This window comes from Lacerta agilis, chromosome 3 (assembly GCF_009819535.1).
Source record: "Lacerta agilis isolate rLacAgi1 chromosome 3, rLacAgi1.pri, whole genome shotgun sequence".
NCBI lineage: Eukaryota > Metazoa > Chordata > Lepidosauria > Squamata > Lacertidae > Lacerta > Lacerta agilis.
Window position 1 is genome coordinate 53,081,722 of NC_046314.1, and position 19,252 is coordinate 53,100,973.

Below are 19,252 nucleotides of genomic sequence, written 5' to 3' on the forward strand. Positions count from 1 at the left end.
AATACAGTATCCTCCAAAGGCTTACAACCATTACTGTCTCTCCTATCTGTCACAGCCATATTTTACTGCTGTGTAACAATTATTAAACTGCAATAAAGGCCAGTAGGATTGTCATAGTTAGCCCTCACTTCTAACACTCTTCATGGTTCCCCATCTGATTATAACTGCAAATATTTGGCTTTCAACCTCAGCCTATCTACATGCACTGAAAAATACTGCTTTAATGCACCTTGGACTACATTATCTAGGACGGGCTGGCAAGGTTTACCTCACCTGGGCTGGTTCACTCCAGTGAAGATCCCTCCGTGGGCCGGATCACGTGCACAATTTCCAGCGTCTGTGCAGACACAATTTCCGGCACCACAGAAGAGAGTCCCTGCGCCAGTTTAGCCCAGCGCGTGGGGACTCGCTGAGTGGGCAGCTCGGTTTGGGGGCAGCTCGTGGGCCAGTTAAACGACCCCCCCCCCATGGGCTGCTTGTGGCCCATGGGCTTTAGGTTGCCAACCCCTGATCTCAGAGTTCTTCAGTAAGCAGTGGGGCTCAGCCAAATATTTGTGGGGTTTGATACACATGGAACTGCTGTTCTCACATCTAGTTTGACCCTAGATCCCTCTCCAGGTGCTAGTTAGGGGAAAGGATACATACAGAAGGGAGTAGTAGGGAAGATCACACTAGCTTTGCCCCACATTGCCTTTTTCATCACTTTCCAATTTGTGATATTGTGAAGCGGAGAGACATTTGTATCTGTGGAGTCTCCCAAATGGAAACCAAGGTTCTCCACACACACACACACACACACACACACACACACAGGGAGTCTGCATGGATGCAAAAGTCTCCCTGCTTCACACAGTCACCATTTACAAATCGGAAAGTGAAGAAAATGGCAGGGTGGTGGTGGTAGAATCTTCAACCCTACTCTACCCACCATATGTGTTTACTTTCCCCCAACTTGAAAGAGGGCTCAGTATTAATCATTAATATGCATTATTATTATCATCATCAAGCTCAACTAGAAAACAGTCACTGAAATAGCAAGTGAACATGATTTAAAAGTGTAACCATGCAGAAGACATGATAAACTATTCAGACAATACATACACGTATTATTTACAAATTACATCTCAATGTTGAATACTGTTAGCTTCAAATTAGCAACAAAATAAAGCAAGAGCTTTCAGATGAAACACTTGGCTTAGTCAAATTCACGGTTTGTTAGAACAAGTGGAGCCACCAGAGTCCACACGTAGAGGACTATGCCAATCCAGCTGGAAGAGATCTTCACCCACACAGATGGCCACTTACTGGTCATTGATGCAGACACAGGGTCAGGGCTGAGAAAGGGATGAGATAAAGTGTTAGCCAGCTCATTTGTGAAACAGAATAACTACTTTCCTCTTGATCATCACTTATTTTCTTAAAATTGAAAAATTATGTAAGAATAAAATTCACTGCCACCAATAATCTATGATAAATGGGAGAGGAGATTAGGAATCCAACATTTGCCTCTCTGCCCACTTCCACCCCTACAGGTGATCAGCACTCTTAATGTCAATGAAATGTAATCTATGGAAGTGTCACCCTTCCATAATTTCCTGCAAGATTCACATACCTGTACCAGTTGGTTAGGGTCATCATGATGTAAAGCGAAGCAAGAAAAAGCATGAAGTGAAAGAATGAATAACTGTAAGTAACTCCGTCTCTCTCATTATCAACAGCACGGTGCAAATCATCTCCTTCATCAAGAGAGCCTTCACTCCTGGGAAGTCCATCTTCTATCAGTGTTGACTCATCACTGGTTAATGTCAGTTTATTTACCTGACTATTATTGGATGTCCGGATGCTGCAGTTAAAAAGTGGATAGTGTCACCAGATACAATTTTTTTAAAAAACAAAACAAAACTGAAAATTGGAAAAGCTTTTCCAAAAGTTCTGCTCACCTTGAGTACAGAACACACATTAAGAACAAGATGAGGCCTACAATTCCTTGGGCATCCCACCAATGGATAAACTGACCCTTACTTGGAGTGCTTGTGGAATTATAGCCAATTATGTTCAGCAAACTTGGATTGCATTGTCTGTCTAGATCAGTAAAGAGACAAAAATTGAAAGTCAGATTATTCTACACAAAACAATATTTCTCACAGAATCAATGTCCAACATAATAATATACACTACGTGAGAGCCTTTTACATGGCTCGAAACTGATTTTGAGCTATTTGTTGTGTAGCTTTCCCACTGCAATGAACTACAGCTATGGCCTTTCCATACAAATGATACAGAATTAACAGTGCTTTCTTTGAGCACTGTACTAGCAACATCCCCATGCAATAGGACACTGGCTAGTCTTGCTACTGTGTGGTGAGAGAGCAAGTGTTCAGAACAGTGTTAGAAACTGATATATGAAAGCTAGGAGGTAAATGGCACCTTAAACCTTGGCTATGGGCAGTGCAACGGAGTGTCTAGGTGCACTTTTTTAATAACAAGAATACAAAGCGGAAAATGAATGAACCGCCCACCCTACAAGAAGTCTTTTGTATACCAAAACTGCAATCCTAATCATGCTAACTTGGGAGTAAGCTTCATTCACTCTAAGAATCATTTAGATAACCACAAATTCTCTGTAACAATCAACAATTTATAGCATTCTACCTTGCACTCCGAAATTCTTTTTGTTTAACAGTTTTTTGTCCCTTCAAAGCTTCAAAACATTCAAAAACTTTAAAATCATCCAAAGGAGGTGTGACAGCAATAAACAAAGGAGTTCTGCCAGAGTCACTTCTGGATCACAACAACAACATCAACATGAAATCTCCTTACCTGGTTCATTGGTCATTGCCGCCCAGGTTAGATACATTGTATAAACAGTGATCACAGATGATTGTAACAACCCAGATCTCGGTTGTGATTCCTATATGCAGACAGAAAGCGAAACAATATAGGTAACTTGCATATTGCGCTGATTTTACTTATGTAATCACATCTTAGCACAGCGTGGGGGTGTAGGAAATAAATGAATGAATGACTGGACAGCAGAGGAAACCAACTCTCCATTTACTTACCCGCCCTCCCCTGCTGTAATTACAGGCTTACCAGACTTTGGGAAGGTGGTATGAGGGCTCTGGCAATGTCCCAGAGCCCTTGTTCCTCCTTCCCAAAGCTGGGTAAGCAGTCCTTCACTTTCTGGGGTGCTGGGAGCAGTTCCAGGGTTTCCTGGCTTTATATGCTCATGTATGCAGAGACACCCCCCCCCCCCAGAACCAAATCCTTGCATAAGATGTGAATTACCTGCATGTAGAAATTTGACAAATGGCTGATGTATTAGCCAGATTCTTATGAAAACAAATATCCACTTAATGTAACCTCATACCTGGATTTTAGGCAGAATTGACATTACAGATGCTCCAATGCACAGCAGCATATTGACACTGATGAATGCCTTATTTTCAGAACAGCCATCGGGCAGAGTATAATAGACATAAAATAGGACAATTGCCACCAGAGACAGAAGATAGTTTAATGCTGTGGCAGAGAGCAAAGCTGTGAAGAAGCAAACAAAACTGGATTCAGGTTTTATTAGTACTTTTGAAGGAGGCTTACTAGAGCAGTGCTGAAAAATAAATCCTATGGTACTCTGTGGATAAGAAAAGTGATCTGCTGTATTAACTTCAGTAGACAGACTAAACTACTATTGCCTCTAAAAGATCTGAAAAAACTGCATCAGTCCTCAGTAATTATAGTTGTTACTATAACCCCATGTGATCAATATCATTATTATGCTTCTGGAAACACCAATTCCCTCTTAACCATGGTATGTTGGGGATAGGAGTGATTCAGACTCTCAGTTCCACACATGCACAAAAACACATCCTTCCATGGTCAGCAACTAGCGAGTGAAGAGCAACATCAAAGAGTTCTGAGCTCATGACTCCTACAACTGAAATTTGAGCACCGCATGTCCCAATTTTAATAAACAAACCCTGTGATGCTCACCAACAAACCACTACATACCTGCATACCAGCATCTTGAGTTTCCTTCTTCCATTTTTTCGACCCAAGATTCATTCCAAGAGTGGGCAAAATCAATAAGTAAAACTAGCTGGATAAGGATGAAGCAGAAAGCACCAGCCATGCCTACATAAAACCACACTAGGAAGACAAATAATTAATATATTAATTTTCATAAATAATTTTTCTCAGTTTGAATTGTTAGCATGTATTGAGTGATTCAGTCATCAGGGTAAAATTTACTCATAAAATAAACTCTTAAAGAATTTGACAAAAAAATAAACAAGGCTGTGTCCCCATGTAGCTTATAATCTAAAATCAACAGTGAGGAAAACACAAGGATTTAAGAGATAAATGTGAATATGTGGCTACACATACATAAAACCAGATTCTTTGGGAATGAGAATTAAGGGATTATGCTAGAGTAAGGAACCTCCAGCCTGAAGGCCAGATTTAGCTCAATTTGGCCCACAAAACTGTTTTCCCTAAACCATGGCCACCTGACATCATATAGGACATCAGGTATGAGGCAGGTACAGACAGCACTGGATTAGCTGTGTAATTGAGCTCCGGATGGGGAACTCAATTGGACAGCTGAATGCTGAGGAATGCAGCTTTGCCAGTCCTAGTCTGGCAATACCCCTTGTGCTATGGTTTCCAAATGCCCGACAATCAGCTGGCTGTTGGGCACTTGAGAATCACTGCTCAAGGGACATTGACAGGTAGTGAGGACCACCCATCTGTCAAAAGTTGGCAAACTGAGGTAGGAACTGATCTGACCTGCCAGAACAAAAAGGTTTCCCAACCCTGGGTCATGCCAAAGACCTAAGCATCTTCTCCAGTGTGACAAATCAGAACATTAAGATCTGTTGAATAAGAACTCAGTATCACATTGAAAGCTATTGGAAACAGTTTCTGTGCAAAATATACATGACTTTCAATGCAATCATACCTGTTGTGAAGGGTCCTTCTGGAATAAAAAACGCTCCAACTGTAATTGCAACAGCTGTGATGAATTTAAAGAACCAGAATCTGAAAAAAATCACCAAAACAATCAAAGTTCGGATATCAGCAGTATTTTAAAATGTATACTTTACATAATATACTATATATAATATTTCATATGATCTCATCAATTACCTGAAGCAACAACCTTCAGGTTTTGTTATTTATTTTCTCGAGGAGGCAGCACACGAAGGAGGGCCTCAGAAGATGATCTCAGGGTCCATATAGGTTCATATGGAAAGTGACAGCCCTTGAGGTATTGCGCCGGGGGGGGGGGGGAATTGCCCAGAGATGTTGAGCTTTTTTTGGGAGGAGATTGCCCACAGTTGCTGAGCTGGGGGGGGGAGGGGTAGCACCACCAATCGCTCTACATCCTGCCCGCCAATCAAAATCACACGCATCACTGCGGCAAACAATCGTCTGTACACATGCCACCTAAAGCCCACCTGCACACTCAACACAACAACAGAAGATTGTGCACACACTTCAATGATGCTGAAAATAGCATGCACAATTGCCAAAACCACAGACAATCATCAGCAGGCCTTGCTGCAGCAACCTATCACACACCCAATCACGGCTGCAAATCTCATGCTGGCTGATGCCAACAATTGCCCGTCCCCCCTCTGCTATCCGTGTATAAGCCGACCCACTATTTTTGCATATTATTTCGTAGGAAAAAATATCATCTTAAACACAGAAAAATACGGTAATCAGTAGCCAGTGCAGTCGGACCAGGATCAGTGTAATATGCCCAAACCGTCTTGCGTGAACAACCTGGCCAATGAATTCTGCACCAGCTGAAGTTTCCAAACCGTCTTCAGAGGCGGTCCTATGTATAACACATTGTAGTAATCTAACCTTGAGGTTACCAGAGTATAGACAACAATAGTTAGGCTATCCCAGATAGGGGTGTAGCTGGGCCACCATTTCTTCTTACCCATTGTGTACTGCTGCCCTTGGATCACTGCTGCTCTTCACTTTGATCATCATTAAGGAGAACAGGAGAAAGAACATGGCCATACCAAAGCACACCCGATATACTGCTTTATAGCCTACTAGGACATCACAATTCACTTGGCCATCACAAAATCCAGGAATCTGTAATGAACAACATAAAATATATTAACATATGTCAATGAAGAAACCAAGCTTTTTGTTTTGTTAGAGGCAGACTATGACAGGATTATTTAACATCTCTTCATTACTTGAAATTTGTACAGATCTAAAGTTCTCACAAGCCAATGTTAAATTTAAGATTTAAATACTATATATATATATATATATATATATATATATATATATATACACACACACACACACATAAAATATAGTCCCCTGGCCACATACATACATGTATGTATACTCCTAGTCTGAAATAACAGCTAACTAATACCACGGGAAGAAGGCAAAGTTTTACAGAGAACCATTATGTTAAATGTTAAAATACTTCAATGAAAGGCAGTCATAATGAGAGAACTGCTCCATAGTTAGGCCTTAGCCTATGTAAACAAAACACTAACTAACATTCTAGAATAAAAGGAGGTGCGGATACAAAGGTGCTCTAGAGAAAGCAATTCTTCTGAAAAGCTAAGAAAATATAAGTCAATCCCAAACTACAGTAGCAGCGCCACAATAATTCTACCATAGTTGTCTCAAGAGTAAACTGACCTTCATCAGCTGTTCTTCCATTCCTGGAATTAACATCACACATGCAACACCCACTCCAAGGAGCAAGAACAGAGCATATATCACCCTTGTTATAGTGGAGTTATTTCCACTGGGGCAGCATCGGCACAGCAGACATGGGGCACTGCCACACAAACATGGTATCTGATGAAAGAAAGGGAGGAGTATGAGGACAAAATAAAGTGTTATGCTCAGTTAATTACTTGGTTAAAATGTTTAACTACTGGTTCTGATGTCATAATATTTAAGGATCATACCCCCACTAATGTAATATTTGTAATCTCATATTCCGTATTACGTTTTCCTGTATACCCATTACTGCAAAGGCCATGGTTTTGATAGTAAAATGTGTGCAGATATGAGCAGAAGGTCCTTGGGCTCTTGATTCGGTGCTATAACACTAATAGAAGCACAAACAAGTCCTGCGAAAAAGCAAAGGTGATGTTGCAATGCTGCTTCTCAGATGGCTCTGTGATTGCCCCATGTACAGCCAAGAAAGTCAACAGACTGTTTACAAAAGTTATTAGTTATGCTTACCAGGGCAAATAGTGATGTACACCATAGCCAAGAAAAAGTGTATGACTTACAGTTTGGGGGAGATTTGTTTTCACTTTATGCCTGCATCAAAGATATATACTGAATATACACACTTTACTTCAATATCCTCAGAGGTGAAGGGAAAAATATAGGACAAACATCTCACGCTAACTTCCAGCAGATTAGGACGAATGCACAACAGTTAAGTAAGCAAAAGTTTAAGCAACATTCTATCAAGTTCCCCAGTCTGACCATTGTAAATTTCCACTCTGCCTATATTATTCCATAGCAGGAATTTATCCCAGAGAACAGAAAAAATTCCACAAATTTCAGTCTAACAAAACAGTAATATGAATTTCTACTATTGCTCAAGATATTGTGTTGTTGTTTTTCCTCAAAAAGTCCACATTTTCTCTAGATTGATTTGATTCTCTCTTACACACCTACAGATGATCCTACTTTAATGCAGGGTTTGTCAAAAGGAGGTAGAAGCCACACTTTAACTCATAATTTCCAGGTCTGTAATTCCACATATACTCCTAGCATGGTGACTTAGCATGCACGGTGGTATAAGATGGTACAAACATTTGCCAAATGCCTAGGAACAATAAACAACCCTGTAAAATTAGAGGTGACGAAACCCCACTGCTAAAAAAAAAAACCCTTTCACATTACAACTTCAAAATCCCTTTATAGAGACATTCCTAAAAATGGCCTTAGGAAGCTATCCACGGAGGAGGAGGAAAGCATGAGGGCTGGATAAAAGATGATGCTGGTGCTCTTGGGGGGGGGGGCAACTACCTAGATAGCAAACTGCCCTCTCCAGAAAAAGCAAGGAACTGTCAAATTTCAAAGGGCAGATGTGAAAAGAGGCAACATCACCAACCCAGTGCCGGATTTACGTATAAGCTAAACAAGCTATAGCTTAGGGCCCCACTCTCTTGAGGGCCCCCAAAAAAATTTAAGGGGGAAAAAACCTGGATGTACATTTCCAAAATATAAGATAAAAAAACAAATGAAATAAAACCTACATACATCAACAGTGTTTTGTGTTGTGTAGGCTCCTATGATGTAGTAATGGGCCCCACCTGCTACCCTGCTCCCTAAAATATCACATATAAAGGGCCCCATTACCTTCAGTAGCTTAGGGCCTCATCAAACCTTAATCCGGCCCTGCACCAACCCATTGCTTTCCATTACTAAGGGTTTTTAATTTGGGGCGCACTGTCATTTTGCCGTAACACCTGCAAGGCGCTGACAACAGGGTCGAGACATTAACGCGCCTCCTCCATCACGCGGCAAGTTCTAGGGCGTTGGCAATTATATTATATATGATTTAAACAAAGGGGACGCATCACGGCCAGGGAGGGGCAGCCTAGCCGCAGAGAAAGGACAGCGCGCGGGGATGCATTGGGGGGGGGCGCAGTCAGAGAGCCCCCTCACTGCGCCTGCGCCTCTGGAGCTGCTGCTGCTGCTGCTGAATAGCCACAGCCGCCGCCTCCCCCGCGATTCCCCAACCCAGCGAAGGAGGGCCCAGAAAGAGGAGGCCGCGGTTCCGGCCACATTACCCAGCTCGCCATGGAGCAGAGGCCCAAGACAGCCCCCATCCTCTTCTTCTTCTTCTCGCGGCGGATGAGTTGCGCGGCAGCCCTTTAAAGATGGAGGCAGCGGCGGCGGCGGCACCGAGCGGCGAGGCGTTGTTTACTCTCCAGCCTGCTTCGCTCACTAACCACGAGCTTTGACAGGCAGCAGCGCGTCACTTCCGGGCTGAAGGAGGAAGAACCGCCACTGGCCACCTCCCACCTCAGCGCACAGGATTTAATAGGGTAGACTCGCACAGGCGTCTGACTTCTGGGTTAACGTAAAACTATTTTATGTTATGCTGTTTTGTTTTGTTTTGTTTTTGCAACAAAACAATACAGAAAAAATCCAGGGTTTAAACGTAGGTGTGATTGGGCAGCAGTGTTTCCTGTCCCTATTCGCTAAATGTAGGTTTAATGTAGTTTTAATATTTTGTTAGAAGCCGCTCAGAGTGACTGCGGAGACTCAGCCAGATGGACGGTGTACAAGTAATAGATGATGATGATTTTATTAAGCTAACCTCAATAGACAGAATCCAGCTCCTCCATCTCAGAAACCAAGTGCGGCATGTGGTTATGATAGTTGGAGGGCTGTCCAAATTATTGCAGTTTTAGGTTGAGTCCACTATTTTGGGACGCGGGTGGTGCTGTGGGTTAAACTACAGAGCCTAGGGCTTGCTGATCAGAAGGTCAGTGGTTCGAATCCCCGCGACGGGGTGAGCTCCCGTTGCTCGGTCCCAGCTCCTGCCCACCTAGCAGTTTGAAAGCACGTCAAAGTGCAAATAGATAAATAGGTACCGCTCCGGTGGGAAGGTAAACAGCGTTTCCGTGCGCTGCTCTGGTTCGCCAGAAGCGGCTTTGTCATGCTGGCCACATGACCCAGAAGCTGTACGCCGACTCCCTCGGCCATTAACGCGAGATGAGCGCCGCAACCCTAGAGTCGGACACGACTGGACCTAATGGTCAGGGGTCCCTTTACGTTTAAAGATAAACCAGAATCTGCTCCTTGACCTTAGGAACCACCATGCCAGTTTTGGCTATTATATCTTAAGTAGTGTCCAGTTCAATGCAGTTTTCTAAAGGTGTAGTTCGTCATTTTGTTTCAACATTGCAACCAGGAATATACAAACATAGACAAAAACCTGCCCCATTACCTCAGGAATGACCATGCCAAAATTGGTTAAGATCACTCAGGAGGTGTCCCAATGTGTATGAACAAATAATCAAAATATATGATGGAGAACCTGTGCTGTATGGTGTTCTGTTATTTTCCTGCTATTGTTTATTGTTTGCAGGCCACTTGTGGCATTTATCTGAAAACTCTTGCATGTGTAGTACATGATGATGATGATGATGATAATTTATTTATACCCCGCCCATCTGGCTGAGTTTCCCCAGCCACTCTGGGCAGCTCCCAATCAAGTGTTAAAAACAATACAGCATTAAATATTAAAAACTTCCCTAAACAGGGCTGCCTTCAGATGTCTTTTAAAAATAGGATAGCTGCTTATTTCCTTGACATCTGATGGGAGTGCATTCCACAGGGCGGGCGCCACTATCAAGAAGCCCCTCTCTCTGGTTCCTTGTAACCTCACTTCTCACAATGAGGGAACCGCCAGAAGGCCCTCGGCGCTGGATCTCAGTGTCAGGTCTGAACGATGGGGGTGGAGACGCTCCTTCAGGTATACAAACGCATTCTAGTAGCATTAAGCAAAACATTTGGAAGTCCATGTCACCTGACATGAATACAGGAGCGGGGAATTGGAGGAAATTGTAATGTTTTTCATGCCTCTCAGTTTTCCCTGAAAATGCTTCCCGCCTCCCCTACTACTTCCTCCATTGGATTTATTTATAGAGGCCAACTGAGAAAGATGACACCCTAGCTGTGGGCGGGGAGGGGGATCAATAGATATGGATCGGGATAACCCCCTGATTCTTCTCCTCCCTTCCCTGCCCTTCATGTCATTATGAGGCAACTGCAGGGCTGAAAGCCATTGTCTCCTCAAAACATGCATTTCTACCCTAACTCCTAGAGGTCAGTCTAAGCCAAGAAATGGATGATCCCTTTAATGATGACCAGCTCCTAAAATTGTACTCCCTCCCTAGGCTAAAGCAGATTGTGTTTTTCCCACTCAGGGATGTCAATTTGAAAAGTGCCATCTAACTAACATTACCACCATTACCCAGGATGTGCTGAAATGCCCTAGATGGCATTTATTTATATCTAAGCTGCACGTACAGCAGCATCAGTACAGATGACGGCCGATATTTTCAGCACGGCAATCATTTCCATGACAACTGTGGCTTCCCAAAGGAAGAAATGCATTCTTAGGCTGCAATCCTCTACCCTTTCCTATTGAAGTCAATTAGACTTACTTGTGATGAGTCATGCAAAGGATTGTGCTGTCAGTAAACAAATGTTCCTTTTAAAATGGAAGTGAACCCAGAAGTTCTTTGTTTAAACAAGACCAAACACACTGCGTTTAATTCTGACATTGAAATACATACAATATACAGGGAGCAACAGCGTGTTTAAAGAAATAGCCTTGTGATGGGGTAAGAGCTTTCGGATTACTGTGCTAGAAAGTACAATCTGTTGTTCTCTTGAGTGCTGAACTGCTTGGAAGAACACACAGTTGTACAAAACGTAAAAGATTCAAATAAAACAGTGTGCCAAGTATTTATTTAGTAGCTGTGTCAGAGACTCCCAGCAATGTGTCACAAAAGAGCCCAGCATCCCACTGTGAAGTCATTGCAAGAATTTAAAGCACAATCCTAATTATCATTCCTAAAACAAAACAAAAACCCTTGTTTTTTGGGCTCCTTGACACTGTTCTTTCTCCTCTTCCTTACTTGCCCTATGTGGGGAACGCTAATGTAAATGAGTTTCGCTGCTTGCTACACGTATAACAAGGCCTGGACAAGGTCAGGGGAGGCCTGGATTGTCGCTGGTGGTACTGCCACTACTAACAACTTGGAAACTACTGCAACCTTTTCCATGCCCCATCCTAGTGGTGCTGCTGTTGCTCCAGCCTCTCTCTCACACCACCACTACATGTTTGCAAAATGTGCACAGTGGCAAGCCTTTCTTAACTATATTGGGCAGGGTTCAATCCTGATTGCAACCTGTTACCCTAGGAAGGGAGGAACACTGAGATCTGGATGTAGCAAAAAGACAAGCCTGCTTATTTTCTACAGACGGGTGTATTTCACCTCCCTAATCTTTTGCGACAATTTGTTCACCTGGAATTTTACCAATGACAAATCAGGTGTGGTTGAGAACATTTAAGCTATAACGTAACATATAACCGTTGTATGGTTTGCCTTCACCCAAATGTATTATTCAAAATGCTTCTCGGGGAACATTACCGGTAATTCATTTTGATAAGGGGCTGGACTGCTATTGAATGCTGTCTTGGGAAATATATTTAAAAACCCAACATTGTCAATTGGGTGAAACAGTCTACAGTATGGGAATTTGCTATATTTACACTCTACCCAAATGTGTAGTGCTTTAAAGTGGGTGTACCGGTACTTCTTTTGATGCTCAATTTTTGTAAGTGGCTTAGCAGCCATTGTGCTATTGCTAGTTGGCATAGCTGCATATTTCTACTACTCATTTACCCCAAGAAAGAATCCAGTAACTTTCCTGTAATTACACGTGCCAAGCGATACTTTGCATCTTCTATACAAACAAAATCTTAATTTGACAAAGGCATGTAACCTAAAAATAGTCTGTGGAATCTGGGTATTTTTGGCCGTGGCTTAATAGGTCAAAGTGAAACAAAGTCAGTTTAATTCTAAATGGCCTTGAAGCTTTGCTCCTGATATCAAAGCTGAGCTTATACACAGATATCAAGTCCAGATGGTACTTAAATTAATCTGGCTTCTGGATACTTTCTCTGCCTTACCATCTTAAAGTAAAAGTGTTTCCAAATTCTGTGCATGCCAGTTACTGACAACATGAGCAGCATTTGCACATTTCAAATTAAGCCAATAGGCAGGTCTTTTGGCTTCTGTAAACTTTTCCTGGCTCCAAAAGCTGTTTGCCATGATATATATATATGCAGAGTAGAAGATAAAGGCAATTAACTGAGCAGATCTTTGCATTTGACTTACATTTTTTTCTGATTTTTTTAAGCAAGCATGTTTATCTGATCTGTAGAAAACACAACTTGAAAAAAGAGACAATGCACATATTTTTGTAAACAATATATATATATATATATATATATATATATATATATATATATGCATGTTTATTTAAATGCTGAAAACTGATCTATTCCAAATTCCTCCTTAGAATATGAGAGTTTATTTATTTAGAAAAATTATCTCCTACTTTTCCATTGTGTGATAACCTTTGAGGTCTTTTCCAGTTCTATGATCTCAAAGGTTTACAATAGATTGAAATCACACACACACACACACACACACACACGTGTTCAGATCTGAAAGCTACACAGCCTGGCCGTCCTTATCCTCCTGACATGGTGGATGGGCCAAAGAGTGCTTCCTTTCAACTCCACTGTCTCAGGAAAACAGGCAGCTGGAGTTGGGTGCTCTTTCTGACAGGGTGGGGCAAGCAAACTCCCTGCAGCTCCTTCTCCTTTCTGGCTGATGGATGGAGCCAGGCTGGTCCTGCACTCACTGTGTTCTCCTTCCTGCAACCTCTCAGTGACCCTTTGGCTCCAGGGTTTATTCTAATGTGCAGATAGACACATTTTGTGCAGCATCCAGAAAAAGAAAAAAAAATAGTTTGTGGTGTGAAATGTGCACTTGGGCATATGGGATTTAACAAGAAGCTAAGTAATTTATTAAAAAGAAAGAAAAGAAATAGATAAGCAAAGATAAAAAGAAATGGAAAATGAAGATGAATCCTGGTTCCTTTCAAATCTGCACGACCTTAATAGTACATGATGGGGCTAATTACTTGACTAGTCAAAGGCATTTATTACCTCACATTGAACTCTACTTACACGGTATATGTAGGTTTTTAATCGCTACACACCAGTACAAAAGAAACAGAAGATTACACAATTGTGCCATGGTGCTTCAGCTCACATTATGCTTAGCACATTAAGATTTCTTTTGTTTCGAGAAGAAGTGGGAGCTCAGCTTCATAGATATGCTTCGTAGGTTAAGGAATGTAGATAATTTATTCCCCCAAATAATTGGGGGGATCCCTTTACTCCCCCATTCTTTTCAAGGCACCTCTCTTTTTCTTGCTCCCTCACTGCCTTTTCATTATTTTCCCAAACTTACTTTCTTTTTCTGTTAGGCTTTTTCTGTTACCCTTCCTATCTATTTCTCCATTAATTCTTATTTTCTCTTCCCTCTTTCATTTTTGTTCCTTCGGTTAGAATAATTCTCGGGGTGGGCAGAATGATGGCTACATATGTGCAGCAGGGAGGAAGGTATATAAATAAACCCTGCTAGGCTCTTTGGCCAATGGCAGGGACCAGAATGAGTTTCCCTTCAGCTTGCATCTGACTCACAGATCAGAGATGGAGCGTGTCTGAGACTGAACTTCCACAGCTCCAGGCTTTCATGATCTAATCACCCCAGCCCACAGTTTCTCAGCACACCTCCACGCTCCTAGCATGGTTCACGAGTCCCTCAGTGTGCAACACAATAGCTGGTTCATAAAAGTGCATGTGTTCTTCCTTCTCCTCAGAGACATACCTGGCTGTGAGGTGTTTGAGTAGCACTGGGCAAAGCACTTTGCAAGCCCTGGACTCAGCACTTCCCGAACTGGTCAAGAGAGGACACCTCCATGAAAGGAAAATCCTAGATTTTCAAAAGCAAGTAGGCAAACCTCCACTGGAGGTTTGGCTTGGAACCCACAAGGGGAAGTCAGAAAAGTGCTGTCTCAGCAAGAAGATGGTGCCCTGTGAAGGCTGGCGTGGCAACATCAATACTGCACTTGACCACACCTCCTGGTGAAGCTGTGCTTCCTCAAAGGGTCCTTTGCCCAGTTCTGCCAGGGTTGACATCTCTAAAGTGATGGAGATGTTACTGGGGACTTGTCCTTATAGGAAGGTGGGAGAGCTATGTCCTCAGGTCAGGAGGTGTTAGGGACTGGCTGGCTGGATGCAGAGAAGTGGTGGGAGGCAGCAGCTGGGGAACCCCCCAAGACAGGCATAGGGAACCTTCGGCTCTCCAGATGTTTTGGCCTACAACTCCCATGATCCCTAGCTAACAGGACCAGTGGTCAGGGATGATGGGAATTGTAGTCCAAAACATCTGGAGAGCCGAAGGTTCCCTATGCCTGCCCCAAGAGAAGAAGGTTCAGAGCCAGGGGGTTGGTGGTGGAACAATGAGTGGTCAGAGAGAGAAGTGGGAGCATACTGGGGGGGAGGTGTCGGAAGCTGAAGAGCTGATAGGATTTAGTGAGCAGGAAGAGGCTGTGGCAGAGAGCAGTCCAGGATCAGAGGCAAAAGTATAGGCTGGAGAGGACGGAGCCCAAGAGGCAGAGGAAGAAGCCTGGGGGTGGGGTCCTCCCTCTCTTGCTGTGGCCTGGGGGAGAGATGTCTGGAGGGCCTCATTTGGCCCCAGGCCTGAGGTTCCTAACCCCTGCTGTGGGAGATGCACTCTCACTCAGAACACCATGAATGTTCAGTGCAAAGTGAGAAGAAGAGGAGGAGGAGGAAGAAGAAGAAGAAGAAGAGGAGGAGGAGGAGGAGGAGGAGGAGGAGGAGGAGTTTGGATTTGATATAGCATTGCTGGGATGGTGGGCCTGTTGCCAACTCTTGGACCCTGAAGAAGTAAAAATGACATACTGCAAAGTCACATCCAAAATATACCAACCACACCAGGGGCGGGGAGTGGGAAGGAAAGCACTATGCAAAATTAACTGATGATCACATATTTCTGCAAATTCTAATGCAAAAATACTATTAATGGACTTCTCTCAGATCTTTATGATTCTAGACATACAGCACAATTAATGCCTGCTTACTCCTAAATCCTACTGCGTCTAATGGGGCTTCCTCCCTAGTGTATGCATGTTTTGGATTCTGCTCTGATTAAGGCCTATCACCAGCCTTTTAGAAAGCAAATTTAAAATCTTTGTTTGCAGCTAGCACCATTGAGAATTCTTGAATATAGTCTTCAACCATTAGTTATCAAGAGTCACATCACCACCACTTAGATTCTCTGCTTTCCAGTTGCAGTCTGCACAATTATTTCATTAACCTTGGACCAATATATTTATACCTGCAAGGCACAGAGCAGATTATGCACTTCATTTCCTAAGAGCATCTTGCCAGTTTTAGTGAGGAATCTGTTAAATCAATGCAGAGATAGCAAATCATGATAAATGTCCTGAAATAGAAACTGTGATCATGTATTCATTTGAGACAAGTCTGCAGGAAAGAGTTTGAGGAAAAATCGAACTTCTCACCCCTGTTACACCCCTGAGTTTGGGAGTGGATAGGAACACAGTAGTGAACCTTAAAAAACAACCTTGCTGTGTATGCCACATTGGTCAAGTTAGAAACACACAACTCAGGAATATTTTCTTTGCAAAAGGGAGGTGCAAGCGTATTGGGATATCAGGATAACAATCAGATCAAACCTGGGCATAAACCTGGGCAGCGTGAATAGAGGTCCTGGGCTGCCCAGATGCCAAGACTCCCCTCTCAGCATCACTGATGTGGTCCAAAGGAAAGCAGAGCAATACATTTGGCACTAGCTTGGTTGCAGGAGTTGCCGGAAGGCCCCATTTTAGGCACTCCACTCTGGATTTGTGTAGAGTTTACTCCTTAGCCTTTCCTTCTCCCAAAGATCTCCTGCAAGGCAGTGAGTACAGATTTTTCCTCAGAGTTTCTCACAAATTAATATAGTCACAAGGCAGTGGAAGTTTAGGATCAGAGTTTTCCTTCTCTTAGATGGGCTACTTTCCCAGGTTGATGAGCCCCACCTGCCCCCACTTCCCTTCTTGGCTGTTGGACCCACTATTGGTCTCATCCAATCTGCCAGAGCCTGTCTTCACAAGGAGGGGAAGTCCCTAACTCACCTTGGGCTTGAGACCCATTGGCTACCCTCCCTTCCCCTTATTAAATAAAGAACAAACATATCTACTGTTAATATTTCCATTGCATTTTTTACGTGGACCACACAAAGCCAGTGCTGAAATCGAAGGTCACTCAGATTTCATATTTTCACACCTTTGAGAAACTCAGCATGGAACTTGTGAACATTTCACAGTAAAATCCACATTTTGAAGTGACGCATTCAAACCATGGTCCCATTCTATAGTAACTTGTATCATTCATATGTACAGTTTCCAAATTGTTGCCTTCTATCTGTTCCAGCACTTGTGTTGTATATCTACTGTTTTTGACACCACACTTTAATTTGCATTTGAGAAAGGGTGAAGGCCCTTCAGTTTTGCTTTTCAATCTTTAAAAATGCCTTTTATAATGCTGAAGAGTTTCAGCCATGTAACAGCTGAGCAATGATAACAGCTTAGAGTATGATATTGTCTTGTCTCACACATATTACCAAATACCCCAGGAGATGCATAACTGGCAATCATACACATTTATTTAATTGACTCTGACTTTTAATGAACTTTTACTCAACAGATTTGATAAGAGGTTTAATAGGTTCATGAATATATTTTAAATTATAATTCAAATTATATGGTACTTTTCTTATTCGCAAGAAGAATCAAGCAATATGCAGCCATTTTTAATAGTATACTCAACTTGCAGTACTGCACTTTTAGCTAATTAATCCCAGTTGGTTTTACGTTCATCAGAATTCAATAGGATAGAAATAATAAGGGCAAAAAAAACCCCACCCACGTTATGTTATCTTTACTTTGTCGGTATGATTGAGCTGAGCTGATAATTATATTAATTATCAAAGGATCTGTTTGGCTCTTCATCACAGCCATCATTTAAAATGCATGTCTTTATCTCTAATTGTACTTCCAAATGGCTCTGTAATTGCTTGTTCACTGTTGGGAGCATGTTTGCATGTGGATGTGGGCACACTGGGGAAATGACTCCTACTTCCTGGCCCCTGGTCATCCAACTCAAGTCTTGCATATTCACTAATACCCGGGCCCTGATCTAGCACACAGAGCCATTGTGGTGTGGTGGTTAAGAGTGGTAGACTCATAATCTGGTGAACTGGGTTCACGTCTCCACTCCTCCACATGCAGCTCCTGGGTGACCTTGGGCTAGTCACACTTCTTTGAAGTCTCTCAGCCCCACTCACCTCACAGAGTGTTTGTTGTGGGGGAGGAAGGGAAAGGAGAATGTTAGCCGCTTTGAGACTCCTTAAAGGTAAAGGTACCCCTGACTGTTAGGCCCAGTTGCGGACGACTCTGGGGTTGCAGCGTTCATCTCGCTCTATATGCCGAGGGAGCCAGTGTACAGCTTCCGGGTCATGTGGCCAGCATGACTAAGCTGCTTCTGACGAACCAGAGCAGCACATGGAAACGCTGTTTACCTTCCCGCCAGAGCAGTACCCATTTACCCTGTTTCTCCTAAAATAAGACATAGCCATAAAATAAGCCATAGCAGGATTTCTATGCATTTGTGAAATATAAGCCGTTCCCCAAAAATAAGCCATACCCTGAAAATAAGCCATAGTGACGCGGCACCTCCCATTAAAACAGCCTTTTACCGATGCGATGCGGTTAAAATAAGACATCCCCTGAAAATAAGCCATACTGTGTTTTGTTGAGCGAAAAAAAATATAAGACGGTGTCTTATTTTAGGAGAAACACGGTATCTACTTGCACTTGACGTGCTTTTGAACTGCTAAGTGGGCAGCAGCAGGGACCGAACAACTGGAGCTCACCCCATCGCGGGGATTTGAACCGCCAACCTTCTGATTGGCAAGCCCTAGGCTCTGTGGTTTAACCCTCAGCACCACCCGCATCCCTAGGGTAGTGATAAAGCGGGATATCAAATCCAAACTCCTCCTCCTCTTCTTCTTCTTCTTCTTCTTCTTCTTCTTCTTCTTGTTTATTCAGATATTAACCTGATTGGGTTCAATGTAGTTTACTCCCAGGCAGGATCGGTGCTAGGGTTTCTGGCGCCCTAGGCGAGACCACCTTCTGGTGCCCCGCCACCGCCCACCCCCGCCAAAGCTTGCTTTAGCGGGAGGTGGGGGTGGTGGAGAGGCAAGCAGCAGTTTCTCTGCTGTAGCAGAGAAGCTGCTGCTCGCCCGTCCCGCCCCCCTCCAAAGCCTGCTTTAGCGGGAGCCGGGGGTGGTATAGGGGGCAAGCAGCACCTCTCCGCTACAGTGGAGAAGCTGCTGTTAGCCCCCCACCACCACCACCACCCAAGCCTGGCCAGCGCCCCCTCCATTTTGGCACCCTAGGCAATTGCCTAGTTCGCCTTAATGGACGCGCCGGCCCTGCCCCCAGGTGTGTGTGCATAGGACTGTAACCAAACTGTAGGTGAATTAGG

General features: G+C 43.2%; 1 protein-coding gene across 1 annotated transcript; it reads right to left on the minus strand.

Annotated features, from left to right (window-relative positions):
* Positions 1–970: 970 nt before the first annotated feature.
* On the minus strand, positions 971–18,785 carry SERINC1 (serine incorporator 1). The gene is made up of 11 exons (XM_033143711.1): positions 18,760–18,785; positions 8,808–8,859; positions 6,685–6,846; positions 5,954–6,114; positions 4,961–5,040; positions 4,012–4,149; positions 3,371–3,540; positions 2,821–2,911; positions 1,941–2,082; positions 1,613–1,843; positions 971–1,334 (listed from the first exon to the last, which is right to left on the minus strand). The coding sequence occupies exons 2-11, from the start codon at positions 8,844–8,846 to the stop codon at positions 1,196–1,198; spliced, it is 1,353 nt and encodes a 450-aa protein (XP_032999602.1). The 5' UTR covers positions 8,847–8,859; positions 18,760–18,785; the 3' UTR covers positions 971–1,195.
* Positions 18,786–19,252: the final 467 nt, after the last annotated feature.

Coding starts and splice junctions, on each gene's coding strand:
- SERINC1 (XM_033143711.1), bottom strand. CDS start 8,846: ATGGGGGCTGTCTTGGGCCTCTGCTCCATGGCGAGCTGG. Junction 6,847..8,807: donor TCTGCTCCATGGCGAGCTGG/GTAATGTGGCCG, acceptor TTCTTTCATCAG/ATACCATGTTTGTGTGGCAG. Junction 2,083..2,820: donor GGCAATGACCAATGAACCAG/GTAAGGAGATTT, acceptor TTACTGATCTAG/ACAGACAATGCAATCCAAGT.